The sequence below is a fragment of the Epinephelus fuscoguttatus genome, linkage group LG2, assembly GCF_011397635.1.
Source record: "Epinephelus fuscoguttatus linkage group LG2, E.fuscoguttatus.final_Chr_v1".
Taxonomy (NCBI): domain Eukaryota; kingdom Metazoa; phylum Chordata; class Actinopteri; order Perciformes; family Serranidae; genus Epinephelus; species Epinephelus fuscoguttatus.
Genome location: NC_064753.1, coordinates 14,529,394 through 14,547,729, shown reverse-complemented (window position 1 = coordinate 14,547,729; position 18,336 = coordinate 14,529,394). Strand labels below are relative to the sequence as shown.

At 41.0% G+C, this 18,336-nt stretch overlaps 1 protein-coding gene across 2 annotated transcripts in view; it reads left to right on the top strand.

Annotated features, from left to right (window-relative positions):
• Positions 1 to 1,389: 1,389 nt before the first annotated feature.
• LOC125899437 (granule associated Rac and RHOG effector protein 1-like) overlaps positions 1,390 to 18,336 on the top strand; it is a 37,987-nt gene continuing 21,040 nt past the window's right edge. Inside the window, exons 1-2 of one of the 2 annotated variants that reach the window (XM_049593767.1) lie at positions 1,390 to 1,450; positions 12,035 to 13,484. In XM_049593767.1, coding sequence (XP_049449724.1) covers positions 12,981 to 13,484 — 504 coding nt within the window. In that variant the 5' untranslated portion in view covers positions 1,390 to 1,450; positions 12,035 to 12,980. Of the gene's footprint in view, positions 1,451 to 1,961; positions 2,026 to 12,034; positions 13,485 to 18,336 lie in introns of those variants that run through there. The other variant, XM_049593778.1, reaches the window with a different exon arrangement.

The following is an 18,336-nucleotide window of genomic DNA, read 5'->3' as shown; positions in this document are numbered from 1 at the left end:
GTCAAACACACAAAAAGGAAGAAGAACAATATAGATTCGATTTTTTATGTATGATGCTTCAATACCATATGGACGCCAGTGAAAACAAATAGGCCTACTATTGTATCCAGCAGTAATTTGTGAACCTCAACGCCTCCAAGTGACCTTTTTGAAAAGTACAGGATGCAGGATGTAATGTTCCTTATCAAACACTAGAGGGAGAGAAAAGCTTAGTCTCTAGCAATTTATTCTCCTTTTAGGCCAGAGTGATAAATTTAAACGACAAGAACAGCAGCAAATTGTTTAATTGATTTGACCTTTGATGGACATCACAAAGACATTATCAGGATGGATAATTAAAAATATATTCGTATTTAGACATATGTTGCTAACGTTGGCAGCTGGTCAACATGGGAGGATTTGCAATGGGTGCAATAGTGTAATTCACTTACATTTCAACATCACCTGTTTCCAAGTCACCAGTGTGACAAGCAAGATCCAGTAGATACTGTCTGATAACATTATTGAAACATGAAAAGTAGTAGACTTCTAATGACTCATAATTATATTTGGTGACCCACTTTCCTTTGAGTCTTTGTGATTTTTGGAGAGAAGCTTTTGTTCCTGGGGGAAAACTGTGAATAATTCTCACAGCACTTCATAGTGTTTAGATTTGTGTGTGGTGAGGGTGTTACAACCATTTTAATTTCGGGAATGGCTTTTTGATTTCAAAATAAATGTGAAGTGGAAGCATTTAACAAACGCAATTTCCTTAAAAAACATACATTTTGATTGGTTAGGGTGAACGTGATGACTTAATACCACAAAATGTCTTTATAACACTAAACATTTGGATTGGTGCATCGTTCTGTTACTTGTTAGTTGAAAAAAATCAGTATTTTGATAAAGACTTAAAATATGTACAGACTGTTTTACCTATGCATTGTATAGTTTTACTTTAGCATTCTTCCTGCCACTTCGCTTTACTGCTTCTACACCAAAGTACACCAAAAATGAAATACAATTACAAAGTTTAATATACTCATGGTTCCACTTCCACTTAAATAAGCATGTTGTTCTGCTTTTTTTAATCCTAAACAAATCTTATTATGGTATATTAGGTCATATTTTGTCGACTCTTAAATAAAATTAAAGGTACATGCACCTTAAATCTTGTTTTTCTTGCCTGTAGGCCTTAATTTGGTAATTATATAAAACAAGATGGAAAATGATATTTGGATAGATACAACATAACTTAAAAAAATAAAAATCCAAACATAAAACCAGGTTTAAAACCCCACCAGATTTGTTCCGGTGGATTTATTCAACGTATTGGTAATGCTGCACATTTTTATCTGTAATGGTTTTATTGTGAAGGTTTGACCGGAAGTGTTCGTTTTCATTGAAGTGGTCTTAACGGTGGTCACACAGACAGGGGATTCGCTGTCAAGAGGGTGGATGCCTAGAGCTGGTAAGCGATGTGGTGATTAACGTAACATGTACTAACATTTTCCTTGTGTTTTACTGAAGGTGTTTGGTTTCCTCTTGGTTACGGTGGTGCTGGCTGTTGTTGGCATGTACTGGAGTACCACTGGGCCGCTTACAATTGCTGGTGCTTTCCACCAGCGCTTACAATCGTGTCGCAGAGAGCTAGCTGGGTAGCTAGCGTTAGCTCGCTTAGCTATGTAGCTAGCCTGCTTAGAACCGATGAAACACTGCTGCGTCCATTATCGGACATGCCTCACTCTAGCGTGCATATTTCTATTTTTTTCACCATAATTGAAATCGTTGACCCCCATAAACGTTGGACAGATATTTTGAGAGAGGGCTGCAAATGTATGTGACATTTTTGTGCGACTATACAGTCATATTTTGGTATACAAACCCAGTTTGATGTCTGCTGGTGTAGCGCATCCGCCTAGGCTAGCGAAGGAGGAGCGATTGGCGGTATCGTGTATTTCTGTTTTCATTGCCACTGGTTTGTGTCTGGGGGCGATGCTTCAGATTTGATCCACGTCTTGACAACGGGTAGCCATAGCGATGACGGTAAGATAGACGAGTAAGTTAATGAGCTTTAGCGTCAGCAGCGACCTGGTTTGACTGCATGTCCGATAACGGACCTGGGCGTTCTTGTTTGCAAGTTATGTGCTGCAGTCGGTAATCGCCCTCCGCACAACACGTAATGTAGGTTAACATCAGACGGAGGGACGACAAAGCCGTGATTTGCAGCTCGTGTGACAATGTAACTTATGTCTGTGGCCGTCGTTAGACTGACAGTATTCATAGGCTTCAGGGAAAGTGCACTAGCTTGCTAGCTAACAAGCGAGTGTCTGGTTCTGTGTAGCCAGTGGGCGAGTGTCAAAGTCGGGACTGCAGCGGACCCGGGGTACCGGGTATCTACCCTGTGTGTTCGCTGTGGCGTTTTCGTGTCACCCGCTTTTCTAACCTTTGGTGTGTTGATGCAATGATGCAGCGGAAGCCTTTCCGGCGACTCCGCATTTAGGGCGTTAAAAGGCCGTATTAATAGCTGCGACATAGTGTTCCCATGACTTGGGCCATGTCATCCCGGAGAGTTTCGATGAAACCGGCTAACTGCGCTTGCGGGGATTCTGTTACACCTTCCTGCTAAATAGTGACCTGGGTTTAAAATAATCCCTCAGCAAGTACAAAACCAACCAACTAGTTAGTTTTCTGTCTCTGTGGAATGCAATGTTAGGTAACTAACAGTGTTTCACTGTTGCATTAATATCTAATCACCGAGTGGAGCCGTGCTGTGCTTGATACCGTGTAAAGAGCAGCATTAACCACCACAGTGGTGTTGTAATCTTATCAATGCATTTCTCGTAAAAAAAAAAAAAAAAAAAGTGCAGCAATTGTGTTTGAAAGCTTGTGTCATCCAACAGAATATCTAGGAACTAGTTCTTCAGTTGTATAGACTTATTGTGGAGATTATGTGAACACAAGAGCTCTGACAAAACCACAGGGATGTTGGTAGCAGGCTTTATATAGTCTCATGAAATACAGAAGAGATATCTGGAATTGCATTAATATGTAACGTTGCCCCACTTAGGCATTTACAGTCTAGCAAAGGATCTGTGTTTTGACATCATGTGGAAAGAGTTTCCTGTTTTGGTCATTGGAGTGTAGAAATTAAAGTAGAAGTAACGAGTTGCCCAAATAATTTGATCATAGAACAAGGATTGAATATTATTATTATTGTTGTTGTTATTATCTAGGGCTGCAAGGGTTGTCAGAAGATGCCAGTCTGCTTGCTGGTGTAATCTGAAAGTCAGCCTCTATTGTCATTATAGGAAAATGCCTGTTATGAATAGAATTGGGAAACCAAATGTTGACAGTGATTGTGTTTGCCTTAATACGCAATTGGATTCTAATATGGTGGAAGAGATGGACTTGTTTTTATAGCCTTTTAAAGCAAATGTTGAGAAATATGATTGCAAAAAGTCATGACATTTTAAACTCTGAATGATATAGAAAGTTGTTTGTGTGGTTTTGTGTCATAAGATCGTACGGATGTTGATGATGTTGAATGTGGGCCCAGTGCAGTTTGTTTGACATTAAAAATTCTAATAAAGTGTCATTTCAGAAGGCATTGATGTTAAGGTCATTTCCTCCCTTTTGTTGAATTTCACAGGCTCATACAGCTCTCATTGAAACAACCCTGAACCTACATGTTGACATCTGCCACAGCTGTGTCACTATAGAAATACGTGCTTTGCTCTGCAAAATTCCTGTCTGTGTTTAAACTTTTCAATAGCTTATTCAACTGTGTGCCTGAATGGCCATCACAGTTAGTGGACTAGTACTAACGCTCTAGTTGTTTTCTTTCCCTTTTTTTTGTTGTCAGTATTTGTCAACATGGGACATGACTAGGAGTGACACTTTTCCTTAGTCTAACATTGAATCCGGATGCATGTGTGAGGAAGTCGGCATACAGTCACAAGATTACTGTTTGCGCTTGCCGCGGGTGGAGTACAGGCCTGGCTTGTGGTTCATTGGCACTGTCTCCACGGACTTGAATGATATTTCCTTCAACATAGGAGCTTTCTAGTAATTCTCTTGCTGTATAGCTTTAAATTATACAGCTGAGTGTTACAGAGGAGTCTCTGCTGGGGGAAGGGGTGAGTTAACCCAGGACATGGTTTTATTAGGACTTGGGAATTCAAACATTTGTGTATTGATTTTTACTTTCTTCTCTCAGATTGTACCAGATAAATTAATTGAGTTTTTGTTCTTTTTAAAGTATATCTCTTTGGTCCCTGGCTATTTTATCTCAAACGTTTGAGATTTTGACCACGCTGTCTTTCTCCAGATGAAATAAAAGGAACAACAGGTGGCACAAGAAGGAAGCTAAATGTTACTTTTGGTTTGAAGCTTCCTCATGGCACCATCTTACAGAAATATTCTCAGTTATTTGTGACATAGTTATGCTAACATTAGTGTAAGTCAGGGATATTTCAACATGTTCATGCTTTGGTACAAACTTTTATGGCAGTGCTTAAACATATCAAGAGTGGTGGTAACTGAAACAAGTGTTTTTATGGCACTGATGTTTTTTTGCTAAAAGATTTTTGCACTGTGACATTTTAGAACTCACTGTCTTTGAGCCTCTTAAGTCTATATTATGTGACAACAGTGATAGTACTGTGTACTGATGTTGATAGCCCACAAAAGTTATTGTCTATTACCGTACAGTAATTATAAAAAACAAACATTGCCGTAAAATTAATTATGAACATGTAAAGAAGACTAAGTGAAGAAGCATATCAAATAAAAGCAGCACTGTAGGAGTTTGTTGTACAAAATGGACATCAAACTAGACACCATCCTGCCAGTGGTAATATTTTCTGGAAAATCCAGATACTGTCCATCAGAAATTACAATAATAATGTTCTGTGAAAGTTATGCCATGTTCTTCACCTCTGGCCTAAGAGTTAGAAGCAAAGGGTGGTTTGGACGCAGTTCCATCATCGTGTTAGATAATATCCACCTACAACAAGTTTAGCTGGCCCATGCATTAGGGAGATGCAGGCTTGTTTGAGTTTGTATTGTGTGACAGGATTTTCATGTGGATGCACAATACTAACAGCACTATTTGCACTGGTGTGTGCAGGGGGTGGGGGTCTGCTTCTTCTTTAACAGAGGATGTTTCAGCTCCACATCTAGTCCATTGCTGTTTCATCTGCTGCTTGGTTTAGCACAGTTTATTGTTTACACTTGGGCCAAATAAGCTATTTTCTTGGCAGAACTGAAGAAGATGCCAATCCTCATCCAGAGGAGAGCAGCTAGCGGCCTTACAGATAAGGGGACAGGGCTTGCAGCATGGGAAATCTCACCCTGGTCTCCTGGGAAACCAGTTTAGACTTAGTTTGCGGTCAGCTATTTGCCCCTCATTCAGATGTTCCCAGTGAGATGCATGAATGCTCATGCACTAGAGATGATCAAATAAAACAAGAACCAAGGCTCTCGTGTAATGTGATACGTATCTTTATTAATCCCTGCAGGAAATATTTTGCTTGTGCTTTTCCACGAGGAGGTCGGAAGTCAGGGTCAGCTACCAGGCAGCAAATAGTGGAGCTGATAGAGATTTGATATGTTGTTCAAGGGCACTTCAGCAGTGGCTTGAACCAGGGTCCACTGTCTAAAAATTATGGTTCCTTGCTCCACCGCTCTGCTATATCCTGTTGTTATCATACCACATTCACACATACGCTGTGTAGTTACTTTTTTCCTCCTCTGTGCAGAGGGTGGTTGGTTTCTGTGACTTATAATTACCTGGAAGTTTTTGCACTTTATTTGGCTTGAATTTTCCGTTGTTAAAATACAGAAACAGTTTTACTGTTTGTGTGACTAAGACTGAATTTCTGACTTATATGGGACCTCCATATCCTGTCTCATTGTGCCTAAAGTGGAAGAATAAATTCTTACCCTCGTCCTGGCTAAAAATACAGCACCCTGGTGGCTGGCATGCAGCACAACCTGTAACCTCAGTATATAGTCTGCCCAATATAGGCTGAGGGAAGCATTTTCATCCCCACAGGTTGCCACCAGCCTTTCATGAATGGAACTGACGTCAGGGCCTTTCATCACAGCTCTCACTTGTTGAAACCCACTGGCTGGGCACACTAAACACACTCTATTGTGCTGTTCTGCAGAAGATATCTGAGCTAATTCTGCTGGCTATCAGTCAAACACTGAGAGGCATTCATATTTTGTGCAAAGGCTTGATCAGATCAAATCAGATGGGACTTATTAATTGCTTAATTTATCCATTTAAAAGTCCATTATCTTGAGTCCCCTGGTGACACTTAAATGAATTAGTAAATGAATAGTTTTTTCCTCAGGGTGTCAGAATTTATTATTATTTGATTAAGGCAAAGGCAAATATTGAAATGTGTGTTTGCGTAATGGACACAGACCTGTGGGGCCCTCATGTATGTCCTCTGTAAGACTGGCAAGTCTGCTATTTTTATTGGAGCCATAAGCTACTTACAATGTCTGTTATGACAGTACAGGTTAACCTAATATCATCCAGCCCATTCACCAACTCTATCAGCCCCTTGACTAGTATGAGTCTTAGGTTTTGTCCTAACTTACTCAACAGTAGTTTGCTCTAACAGTAAGAAAGGTTTCATTACTGCTTTAGAAAGTGTAGAATCAGCCAAAAAACACAATTGGCTATGATTTCACAAAAAAGTGTATATGCACAGCTTTCTAAGATAACTGAGTATCAGGGTATTTTTAGTTCCAAACCCTCAGAACAAAAATGGGACCAAAACAGGATTAGTTGTGGGAACAAAACCAAACATTACCCTCAAACCACTGAAACCTGCAGCTGCCTACAAACTAATTCCAGGAGAAACACTATATTGATGGCAGAAAATCTATTCCTGCAGTTAATATTAAATCATAGCCAAGGCCTTTATTTTTCTCTTCCTCTCACAAAGTCATGCAGCTGCATGTGCAAGAGTGTGTGTTTTTTCTGTGTGCTGGTATGAGGAGACCAGGGCCTGCCACAATACTCTCCTTGTGTTCTGTGGGCAAGAGGAGCCTGGCTCAGCTCCTGTCACACAGTTGCTCACGGCACTTGTCCTGTCATTTGGACTGACCTCTGCGACCTGTCTGCTGATTCTCAGACTTGACTGTAGCTTATCTGCTCCGTGGAATGTCTTCAGTGATGCTCTCCTATCAAATGAACAGTCCTCTTTCCCAAAACTCAGTTCTTATCTATCTATCTATCTATCTATCTATCTATCTATCTATCTATACACACACATATGTATATATGTTAATTTGCTACACAGTGACATGATGTTTTGCAGTGTACTGACGATTTTACTGACCTGCTTTTTTGTGCTCGTTTGAACCCACAGTAAGAGGGTTCTCGGGAAATACATTCCTTTGCTTCATTGGCAACAGATGTAGGGGAGAACATTTTTTTCTTTGAGCTGAACCTTTTGGAGTGTCTAAAAACAGTGCGGTGTGGACCGTAGGGCAGCTGTTTTGCCCATGGAGGCTGAAATAGACTTCATGAGAGAGCTAATGTCGGGCCTGTGGCTGGAGCGTCAGAGGGCCCTTGTTTGCCTCACAGTGGCAGATGGATAAGGAGCTGTCAGCATGGGTAACAGCTGCCCCATCCACAGCTATTAAACTACCTAGCCGTGATGTGACAGTCGCACAAATATGGCCGCTGATCCAAAAGTAACTGCTATTGGTGTAATGAGTAGCAGTATCCCGAAGGTTACAGAAGTGAGCTTGTGACCAGAGGGTTTATTTAGTCAAATCTGTTGGGAAATCTGTGTTTGGGGGAAAGTGGTAAAATGAAAGGCAAATGCTTCTCAACAACTGGTGTGAAGGTGCCTTTGAGCATTGGCACTTGTATGCTCGAGTGGAGCTGCTCAGTGGCCAGTAGTCGAAGGGTGCAGATGCACTGGGCACCATCCCAGGTATAAATACGTGTCCCATAATAAAAGCAAGGTAGATTGTTGCAGAAAATGAATGAAGAATGAACACTCACAGCAAAATACCAGTGAGATAACAAATAAAACAGTGAAATAACAAAAAGCATTTTGGAGCTTGTTGCTAGAATGCTGCCACCGTAAAAATGCCCCGTAGTTGTTGATAGCTGCAGTTGTTTCCTGAGAGGTTTGCACAGACAGGTAAATCATACTTGTGCTGTGATTTACTACATACCCTTACCCAGTGGCATACTTGTTTTGACGTTTTTGTTGCTGGCGACAAGGAGCTTGCTCCAGGAAACCTTAACCCCCTTCCTGTTGAAGCTGAGCAGCTGACATGTACGGTGAGTGGGGAAATAGAGCTAACATTAGCCCCAAGCAGCCCCTGCTGGAGGAAGGACATTAAAGTGGGCTGGCACAACTCCAGTGCATCCGGAGGGACTCTCCTATCACATGTGTTTGTTTGGGTGCAACTCTAATACAGTGTGCCCTGCAACAGGAGGCTGGCAGCCAATAGAGCTACCCCAAGAAGCCAGCAGGCCTCATTAATATTGATGCCATGTCTGCCCCTCTTGGGATAACCTCTGCTTACGAAGCTTTATAGCCAGGAAGGAAATGTAGACCACTAACACTCTCTAATAACATTACATAGATAAATTATATCCACCTGAAACAACTATGTAACAAAGCAAATAGCCCACAATTTTGTTTTCCCTCAAAAAATCTGGCTTTATTGTTCAGGCCGAATGAACTGTGACTCACTGCACTTAATCAGTTCCTACTTTTGTTATTCACTCTGAGGAGTGTGGAGTCATAAACTGCATCAGACCAAGATGAGGTTTTCACTCTCAGAAAAGTCAGAATCCACAGAACTAGCCGAAGCCACATGTTGTAACCCAATACCATACTACATATCAGTGTGACAGTGTTTGCAGGTCTTCACAGTGTAATGTTTTTACATTCAATATACAAAAAAATCTAAGTGATTTAGCGCGGTTTGAATGAGATGTAAGTCAGTGGATGTCAAACCGTGACTTTGAAATACCACTGCTAATTAAACCCAACAAAAAAGCTAAATGTTTTCTCAAAGATTTAGTATTTCACTTTTTGTTTTCCAAATCACCTCCCTAAAACTGTCTCACCACTGTCTCACCACTGTCCACACATTTAGGCTAGTTTTAATTACTCCCAGCTGTGAGCAGGTCGTTCTACGTTGCATGTGAACATAGTGTTTCAAAAATATTCTAAAAAGACAATTGAATAAGTAACTAAATAAATATAGTACTAATAAATGAATGGAAATAATGATGCAAGTTTGTCTGCTGGTCCGCTGTGACAAATTAAATGATGGATATATGAAATGCACAAATTGAATAAAAGTTGCCTAGTACGCTTCACTGTGGTGGCCTCACCGGCACGTTTAGTCTTCTTCCAGACAGCTTGATTCTCAGACTGTATTTTTCTGCTTGTCCTTATTATTCAGCCCAACATTGTGAAAGTGTGAGAACTGGAGTGGTTAGCCGCAGGCTAGCTAAGCTCAGGTTCCCTGTTTACCCCGCAGAAACTAATATCCTATTAACTGTGTCAACCAGCAGACATTGTGGGGCACCTGACAGGTTCTCACTGTGGCTATAATCCCTGGGATTTAGAGGTCTGCACCGTCGCACTAGTTAGCTGCTCTCAAACTGCTACAGAGTAAAAAGGTAGATTTGCATGTGCAGTTCACCGGGCAGATACCTCTTAATCCTTAAAGAGTTGGCAGTGTACTGTACCTTTTATTTATCTGCTCAGTTTGTTGGTTGATTGTGTATTTCTGTGCAGAACCTCCTTTACTTTTCTTTACTCCTGATTGTAGCCAAAGGGCTGAGAGGCGATGGTGGATTCTGTGGTGGGATATTCTGAGGAGAAATGTACAGCACAGCTATGAGGTTTGGTAGCTTATTAAGTCACTTGGTAATTGTTCACGTAGGAAAACACACAAGGGGATGGATGAGAGCAATCTGTTGTGACTGAATGTACGTAAGCGATTTCATAATTTTAAATTGAGACAAAGAACTGAATTTTACGTGGATCTGTCATGTCATGGCTGGTACCTAGTCCATTTATCAGGGTCTGTATCGGTGGTGATACTGATCCGGCATATAGGCCATATATAAAGATCTTGGAAAAGTGTTTACCACTGTAAGCTGACAGTCAGCTCTGAAGTTATTTATAATTGAAGTAGTTAACACAGCACCTTCTGTTTTGTGAAAATCACCAAGCTTTGTTTAGCGAAACACTGGGGTAAACATAGCCTAGGAACGCTTTGGAAGATGTTAACAGATAACACTGATGGAGTAAGTGTTGTTGCAATATAAAATCCCACTGGCTCTGGTGTAAGTGTGCATGCACATGTGTTTGTGTGCAACAAATAATAACTTCAGTGTTAACAGCTTTCCTGTCATGTAAGGGTTAACTAATGCGAAGCACATCTCTGCTGTCCCTGCACGAGGAGGTCACTAGTTTCCCTTGGCTCTGTCTCTTCCCTTTACGGCCAGGGACAGACGAGGATGGGCTGATTGTTGCCGGGCGTCCCTCTCTGTTTGTAAAAGGAAGTGAGGTTTGAAGGTCAGGAGACTGTCGGTGGGGAGGCATAATGGAAGCTATGCATGTAAGGCCATTACGTTGCTGCTTGACAGCAGGCTAGATGTTGTTATCTAGTCGGGGATGGTATTTTTTTTTTCCACAAGTTGCTCTTCCTGACTCATCCCAAAACAGAAGCTTTCAGCATGGTGCTACAAGATAACAGCTAGTCTGAATGCTCCACAGAATGATAGTCCTGCTGTGTAGGGAGCTGTGTATCTCACAGATTAGTCTGTCATGTTGATGTTTAGTGTCCCAATTTAATGTGATGTCATCAGGAGAGTGTCTGTATCAACTTCAGCGCCACAAGTGCTTTATGTAGCAATGGAACAGGTTTAGTGATGGACTGTTTTCTTTGGAAGCTACACCCACTAGTCTACAGTATAACACATCACAAAAACCAGTGTCCAAAAATGCTTTTCTTTAACCTTAGATAATATTTATTACAATTATTTACAGACTGATGTTTCACCGTTTCTAATATAATTTTATTTTGAATGGATGAAAATGGAAAGAAGACAAACAGTTCAGCTTTATTGACACAGGCAGGTTTTCTTTAGAGTTTGCTTGTTGTATTTTAGATGATTGCAGATCAGTACCGGTATTTTTTCCTTGTCAAAAATGTCGCTCGCTGTGTTCAGTCTTTAGCAGGTCTCTTTGAAATCTACAGTCACCAGCTGACCTTTGCCTTTCTTTGGGTAAGATTACCCGTAGTTAAAAATGTGAGGCCAAATTCCCCTTGATCTTTACAATGTAAAATATTATATTCATAATCAAGCAAAAAGGCCAAAGGGAGAAAGACAAGTCATATCATGCTTGGATATTGAATGAAAGTATTGTGACTCCTACTATGCGCAGCTCAACAGACCCCGCAGTGTCTTCCAACAATGGCTTCTTGCAGGAATTTCTCTCTGCAGCTGTGTTCAGCTAAACCAGACACTGCCAGAGATTCTTTTTCAGAGACGCTGTCTGTGAGGTATGGTGTTAGTAATCGTCTAGAAATGTCCAACTTTAAACCACAGCTTTTTACCAAACTGTAATACAATATTACCACCAAGTTTAGAGAAATGTGGCTAAATGTCATCCTCTTCCAATCAGAGCAGGAAAATAACAGTTTTTAACTGTCACTACATGAGTTGATACAACCCAAAATATTGTGGATGTCACGGTTTATAGTGCACTTTGTAACCACAGTATGTGTTCACAACAACTGCAAAATGATTAATGTGAACTTTATCACTTATGCTTTCAGTGTGATCAGCCAATTAGGTTTTTATACTAGAATTGAAATTATTGGTAGTCAAGTAAAATAGCAGTGTAGCTATTGGCCATGTTTTGAGTTGTAAAGGGCAGTCTTATTTTAGGGTGTAACAGTAAAACAGTTGATACGAAACTCATCCTTCCTCTTTGACATGATGTTAACCCCTCTTCTGTGTCTCTGCCCTTTCCTCCCTTAGGAAATGACCTAGAGGCCTTACAGATACATTTGTGCTTTTGTCGCTCTAATCTGCATCCGCGGAGAGCAGCGAGATCTGGAAGCACACTTGTTTCCGCGGTGAGTAATATCTACCTCAGCCAGAATACAGGGGAGAAACCAGGAAGCTGCTGGAGACTTCAGACAGGCAGACGGAGCTATCAGCTGGCCACTCGCTCACTGCCTGCTGAGTCCTGCTTTGTGAAGAGGATTTGAGACGGACTGGATCTGTCTGCCCTTCGCCTCCCACGGCTCCTCTACCAGCTAGTGTACAAGAAACCACATCCTCCGATTCCAGTGCTTACTTACGTGTTTTTTTTTTTTATTACTGTCATTTTTCCTCTGTGCTGTTGACCAGTGTCTGATTTTCCTTGGATTCACTTTTCATTTTTGCTTTCAGCTTTTAAAAGGCTTTTCTACTTTTATTAGTGCAGGCTGGTAAAGGTTATATATATATGTACATACATATGTGTGTATACTCTGTATACTGTATGAAGAAGGATTTTTTTTCCCATTCTGAAGGAAAGTTAACGCACTTTAAAACTTGGCTGTAGTATCACTTTAAGTAAGTTAGGTGTTTTTGACTTTTCCTCCCCTATTATGATAATTTTGTTTGAAGCTGGAAACAGAAAATCTGGAGGTGTGTCTGTGACGGGCCTGACGTATCTGCAGCAGGGCTGCATGTAAGCATTTCACTCAGCCTGCCAGTCTGTCTGATCGCCCTCCGACCTCACCCAAGTCTGTGCTGCCTCTCTACAAAGCACACTGAGATGAGCCTCTGGCAGGTGGAATCCTTGAGCTGTGTTTTTACGTAACTTGAACAGTTTCAGGACTGTGGACTGGGTTTGGTGTTTTTGTAAAGAGGACAAGAGCACGTTGCGGGGGAAAATAAAGTAAAAACAGCAGCTTCAGGTGCTGTTGCACCACTTATGTATTGTTGTAGTGCGCAGGAAAGTAAAATGGACTACAAGCGTCGCTTTTTGCTCGGCGGGTCCAAGCAGAAAGTGCAACAGCACCAGCAGTACCAGATGCCTGAGCTAAGCCGGACCTTGAGCGCCTCCTTGGCCTCCTCTTGCTCGGCTTCTACGCCCATGGGCACCGGGGTGGGCATGCCTGGCAGCTGCCACCCACCTCCTTCTAGCGCCACCACCGCAGTTGCAGACATCCAGCAAGGCATCTCCAAATACTTGGACGCCCTCAACGTGTTCTGCCGGGCCAGCGCCTTCCTCACAGACCTGTTCAGTAGTGTGTTCAGGAACTCTCACTATTCCAAAGCAGCTATGCAACTGAAGGACGTGCAGGAACACGTCATGGAGGCGGCCAGCAGGCTGACTGCAGCAATAAAGCCCGAGATCGCCAAGATGTTGATGGAGCTGAGCGCCGGGGCCGCCAACTTCAAAGACCAGAACGACTTCAGCCTGCAGGATGTTGAGGTAGGTGATCACACAGTAACGCACACCATCTCCACTTGTTAAACTCATTTGTATACTGGAGTATGTCACATTGTGTTGACTTAAGTAGAATGACTCTGTCTCGTGTCTGCAAACTAAACAAAAAAATTATTGACATTCAAGTGTACTGTTTGCTCTCCTGGAATGAATTAGTTAAGCTCACAACCTTAGGCGCCATAGTTAAGCACCACATACTTTATCATTTTCATTTACTCATGACTCGTCTTCAAGCGGTGGTGCTAAGATGCTTAGCTGCACTCTGTCAGAGAGCTAGCTTCATGAATCAGTGTTTCCTGGCTCAAATAGGATTCTCACGCCCAGTGTTAAGCTGGTGTCAAGATCTGAGGGTGAGGTGTGAAAAACACTGAGGATGTGAGAAGGAAAGTCATCTTTTGTCACTGTGAATACCACACAATCTTTCCACGACACTGAATTTGCTGATGTGAAACATTTTAGCTCAGTTGTTTTTCATGGGAGGATTTGGAGAGTGGTGCACTAAATAACCAAAAGGCTCAGCTGTGATATGTGAATCAATTTCTCTCTCTGTCTCGAATTCCTTTCGCGTGTGTCTGTCTACTTTACGCCCTTGTTTTTCTTCATTTGTCTGTTGTCACACCTGATTAATTGAGATTTTTAGCTTTCCCTTAAAGTCACAAAGCGATAAACACACACGCACCTGTGTGTGACCATTAGTGCCAGACCGGTTAATCTGTGGTTGTGGTCGTTCACACAAGAACTGCATCTGCATTGTGTCACATCTAGTGTAAATATATTTGCTCAACAGAGTTTAACCTGAACATTATTAAGAGCAGATCTTATGGCTGAGCGAACACAAGTCACTTGAAATAATAGCAGTGTAATAATCCTATAGTTGTTGTAGAATCCTTGCTCACCTTTTTCTGCCAAATCTAGACTGTGTCAGAGCCACTGTAAACTAGGGTCTGGAGGTGCTTGAGGCCTGGTTGGATAATGCATGTCGATGCTGTCAGACCTCAAACGGGTTCATTTCAGTTTACAGTGTCAGTCTGAGATGGGCACCTGCAGAAGATCTGGACACAATTATTCTAAAATGAAGAGACTCTCTGGTTGACTGCTCTGGCTTTGAGAAGTAACAATAATGAATTGTTAGCTGTGATGGAAGATTTAGTTGTAATTGTGCTGCCCGAAGAGACACACTCTCATGTTGTTCCATCAGCACTGAGTAGCTGTATTTTCAGCTGTACACCACACCCAAGCAGCCCCCAGCCTAAACCCCATCTTTCCATATGATTACGACATCTGCTTATTTACCCTTCATTTAATACCCAGTTGTGAGCTTGTGGAACTCCCTGTGTGGCTAATCACCCCTATCCCAGAGATTTGGAGAAGATGTCCTTAACCGTTTTCTTGTGGCAGCATTTTGAGACATGCAGTTAATGAGAATAATCACATTGTGACTTGAGTTCAGTAGTTTCTGGGATTTTAAAGGTATGCTAAACAGGAATTGTCTGTTACTGTTTGTAAACACAACATTCAAGCCTGGCCCTCCTCCTTACACTGCTTGTGTGTAAACAGCAAGGTGCTGTGCCATTGTAGGAATGTCACATTTGTTGTAAATAAGTCTTCAATTAGCAGTTATTTTTCAATTATTTCAGTTCAATAGAATTGTGTTTATCCTGAAGGAAATGCTTGTACCAGAGAATGCTTCAAATTACAGTAACAACAATTAACATTCAGAAACTACTAACTACCAGTGGGTTGCCTGGGTCAGGGTCACACACTGGACCTAGTTTTTGAAAACAACTGATTAGAAAATAGTATTAGATATCAAATATATTAGATGTCCAATAACCAATAATAATTAATTATTTTTTCAATTAATTGTTTTGTTGTTTGGGCTAAAAAAATGACAAAAAATGGTCAAAAATGGCGATCAGTGTTTCCCCAAGCACAACATGTCATCTTAGTGTCTTGTTTTGTCCACAACCCAAAGATAATCAGAAAGTATTCACATTTAAAGACCTTGAATCAGAGAATTTTAGCTCTTTTTCCCCCCATTTTTCCATTGGATTTTGGATTATTGCCAAATATATGCTCTGTGGCAAACAAATATTTATGATACTTATGCATTTTGTGCAGCCAGATCCAATCTTATCCACACAAATGAAGACTACATGATTATTGAAGCCTAAACATAATCACCAGAAGTACAAAGCTATAGTAAGGCTGTTTGCTATAAACGAATTCCACTACAGTGACATGACCTAACTTAACCACCATAACAAGACTGTAAAGCAGTGTTTGGCGTGGCTTGGCATGAGGGTGTTCTTTAGTTTTCATTTAGCCAATTGATGCAACCCTCTTTTTTAAGACACACTGAAGCTTCTAGGTTCACAAATGACTGATGTGTTTTATGTTGTAGAGCAAAACATTTGAGACAAGAGAACTGTGAGTGGTAAAATGCTAACTCATTTCCTGCTTTTAGTACTCATTCTTGCTTACTCTGTTCCTCTTTGCTATTTCTTTATTTCAAATATATCTCCTAATATTTGCGACATAGAGCAGAAAAGACTTTAGACCAAAAAAGTTCCCTGTTATCTCTGATTCCGTGGCATATGTGGCAAATCTTTACTGAGGCAATGTGCCACTGGTGGCTCTGTATAAGTGAAACACTCCTGTATAAAACAAAAAATAATGGGGGTTATCAGTGTTTCCATAATCCTGTAGCATGTAGCATGGAGTGGGTACATGGCTGCGGCCAAGACACTAAAGGAGTAGCAGGACCTCAGTGGATGTGGCTGAGCCCAAAACAGGAAACACTTTTGCACCGCAGTCAGTAAATCTGACTCTCTGTGGTCTTGGATATGCACGGATGAATATTAGAGGAAGCCCAAGTCTGTGAAAGTTTAGACCGCATTGCTTGGCACTCACACTTGCTGTCTGGCCCTGGGCATAAAGGGTACATTTGTTGAAGCAGAGAAGGAAATGTATTAATACTTCTCTTTATAATGGCTATATTCGAATATGTTAGTTGTGTTAACCTCTGGGAAAACACTACAGATACACAATAGTATCATGTTGGTAGAGTGAAGTATAATGTGCTGGTTATATGTGAATAAAGCAATTTGCATTGAGTTATCTGTGGCGTAGGTTTGTGTTCACTCATGTAGAAGATTGCTTTTGAAAACATATCTGCACTGCTATCTCCATGTTTTGTTTTGGTAAAGTTCTGTGCACGCACAGATTAATCTTGTTTAGACTTAGCTTGGAGTAATTGCTGCTAATTTAGTCTGTCCTTTACGATGTGATGTATTTGTGACTGTAAAAGGGATTTTCCTTTGTCTGCATGAGTCGAGGAATGCTGTTTGGCAGCTAGATGTATTATGAGGTCTTCAAAAAGAACCAAATGCATTTTTGAGTTTGGGGAGTTGTGGTATGTGAAGCTTTTCCCCCTGTGTTCCCGAGCTCACGTCTCCTTCTCCTCTTTCTTACTTTCTTTTGACCCTCTTTTCCTTTTTCCTTCTTTCTTTCTTTTTTTTTTTGTTTTACCAAGAACCCCCTAAAAGTTCAGGTCAGTGCAGTCTGCAAAACAAACCACTTTTTTCCATATCAGAGCCTGGCTCCCTGGCTGCTCAGAGTGACTCCACTGCCAAATATGCATGAAAATGTCACGGTTTGTTTAGAGGCCGTTTGCCGAGCTTGTAAGTTTAAACCACAGAGCGAAGACCAGAGGCAGACAGAGAGGTCCCCACCACCAGAGAGACCTTCATGGCTGCTCTCGTTAGACAACTGCATATGCTCTCCCAGCCAATTCCAGTGCACACTGGAAAAACAACCTTTTAGTCTTCAGCTGTTAAAAACATTTTATTTTTGAATACTGTTGCTGTTTGCTTGATGAAATGTGGTCATATGAGGGCTTCATCTAATTACAGTGAAACATATGATGTATTTATTGTAGGGGTTATTTTTTGGCTGTTTTTACTTGTGTGTTGTGAAGGGAGACAAACTTAGGTAGGAAAAAAACTGAATAGTTGGATTTAAACTTACGAGGTTTCTACCTGTCTGCTGCTGACCGACGTCATGAGCATCTGTATGGCAGCCAGGAAAACATTAAGCAAAGATGAGCTCAAAAATATCTGTACTACATAATGTTAGTCGGAGAAAGGCTAAAACACAAGTGTGATTTGTAATGAAACATAGCGTACCCTGCTGCTCACAGGTTGATGTAACAACATTTCTGGGTGTGCTTCTGTTTTCAGTTCAAATCAAAACAAGTTTAAAAGTACACCCTGTAGTTTTTGCCAACTCGTAGTGCTTTGGAGCAATGTGATACACATTCCTGCTGATGCTTTAATGCTATTTAAAGGTTTGATGTACCTCGGAAAAACCAAAAAAGTAAGAAATATAGATGGTAAGTGGCTGTAACGTGTTCACAAATGCCCAAAAAGGACACTGTAAGCTAGCAAACATGGCTGTAAACAGTGCATAAATTAAAATTTTAAAGTAAGCAACTGCTTTTAACACATTTGTTAGACCTCAAGGATATACACAATGTGTTTGGATAAGAAACAATGATTGTAAACATAACTTGTGTTTGTTCACAAGAAACCCCTGCAGGGCACCTTTTAAAATATGTGTTTTAGCTCAATCATTATGTTCTTTAAAAAATGTCAGAAATGTACACTTGCTCATCAGGCTGATGAGATCATATCTAGGATGACTTTAGAGACCTGCAGTAAAACCAGTTCTAGTTTGTAGAGTACCAACCAACAGATAAGACATTCAGAGGTCAAAACAGTTGTGACCTTCCTGTTTCTCTAGAGTGAATGTGTAAAAGGAGACCCAGAAAAAGACA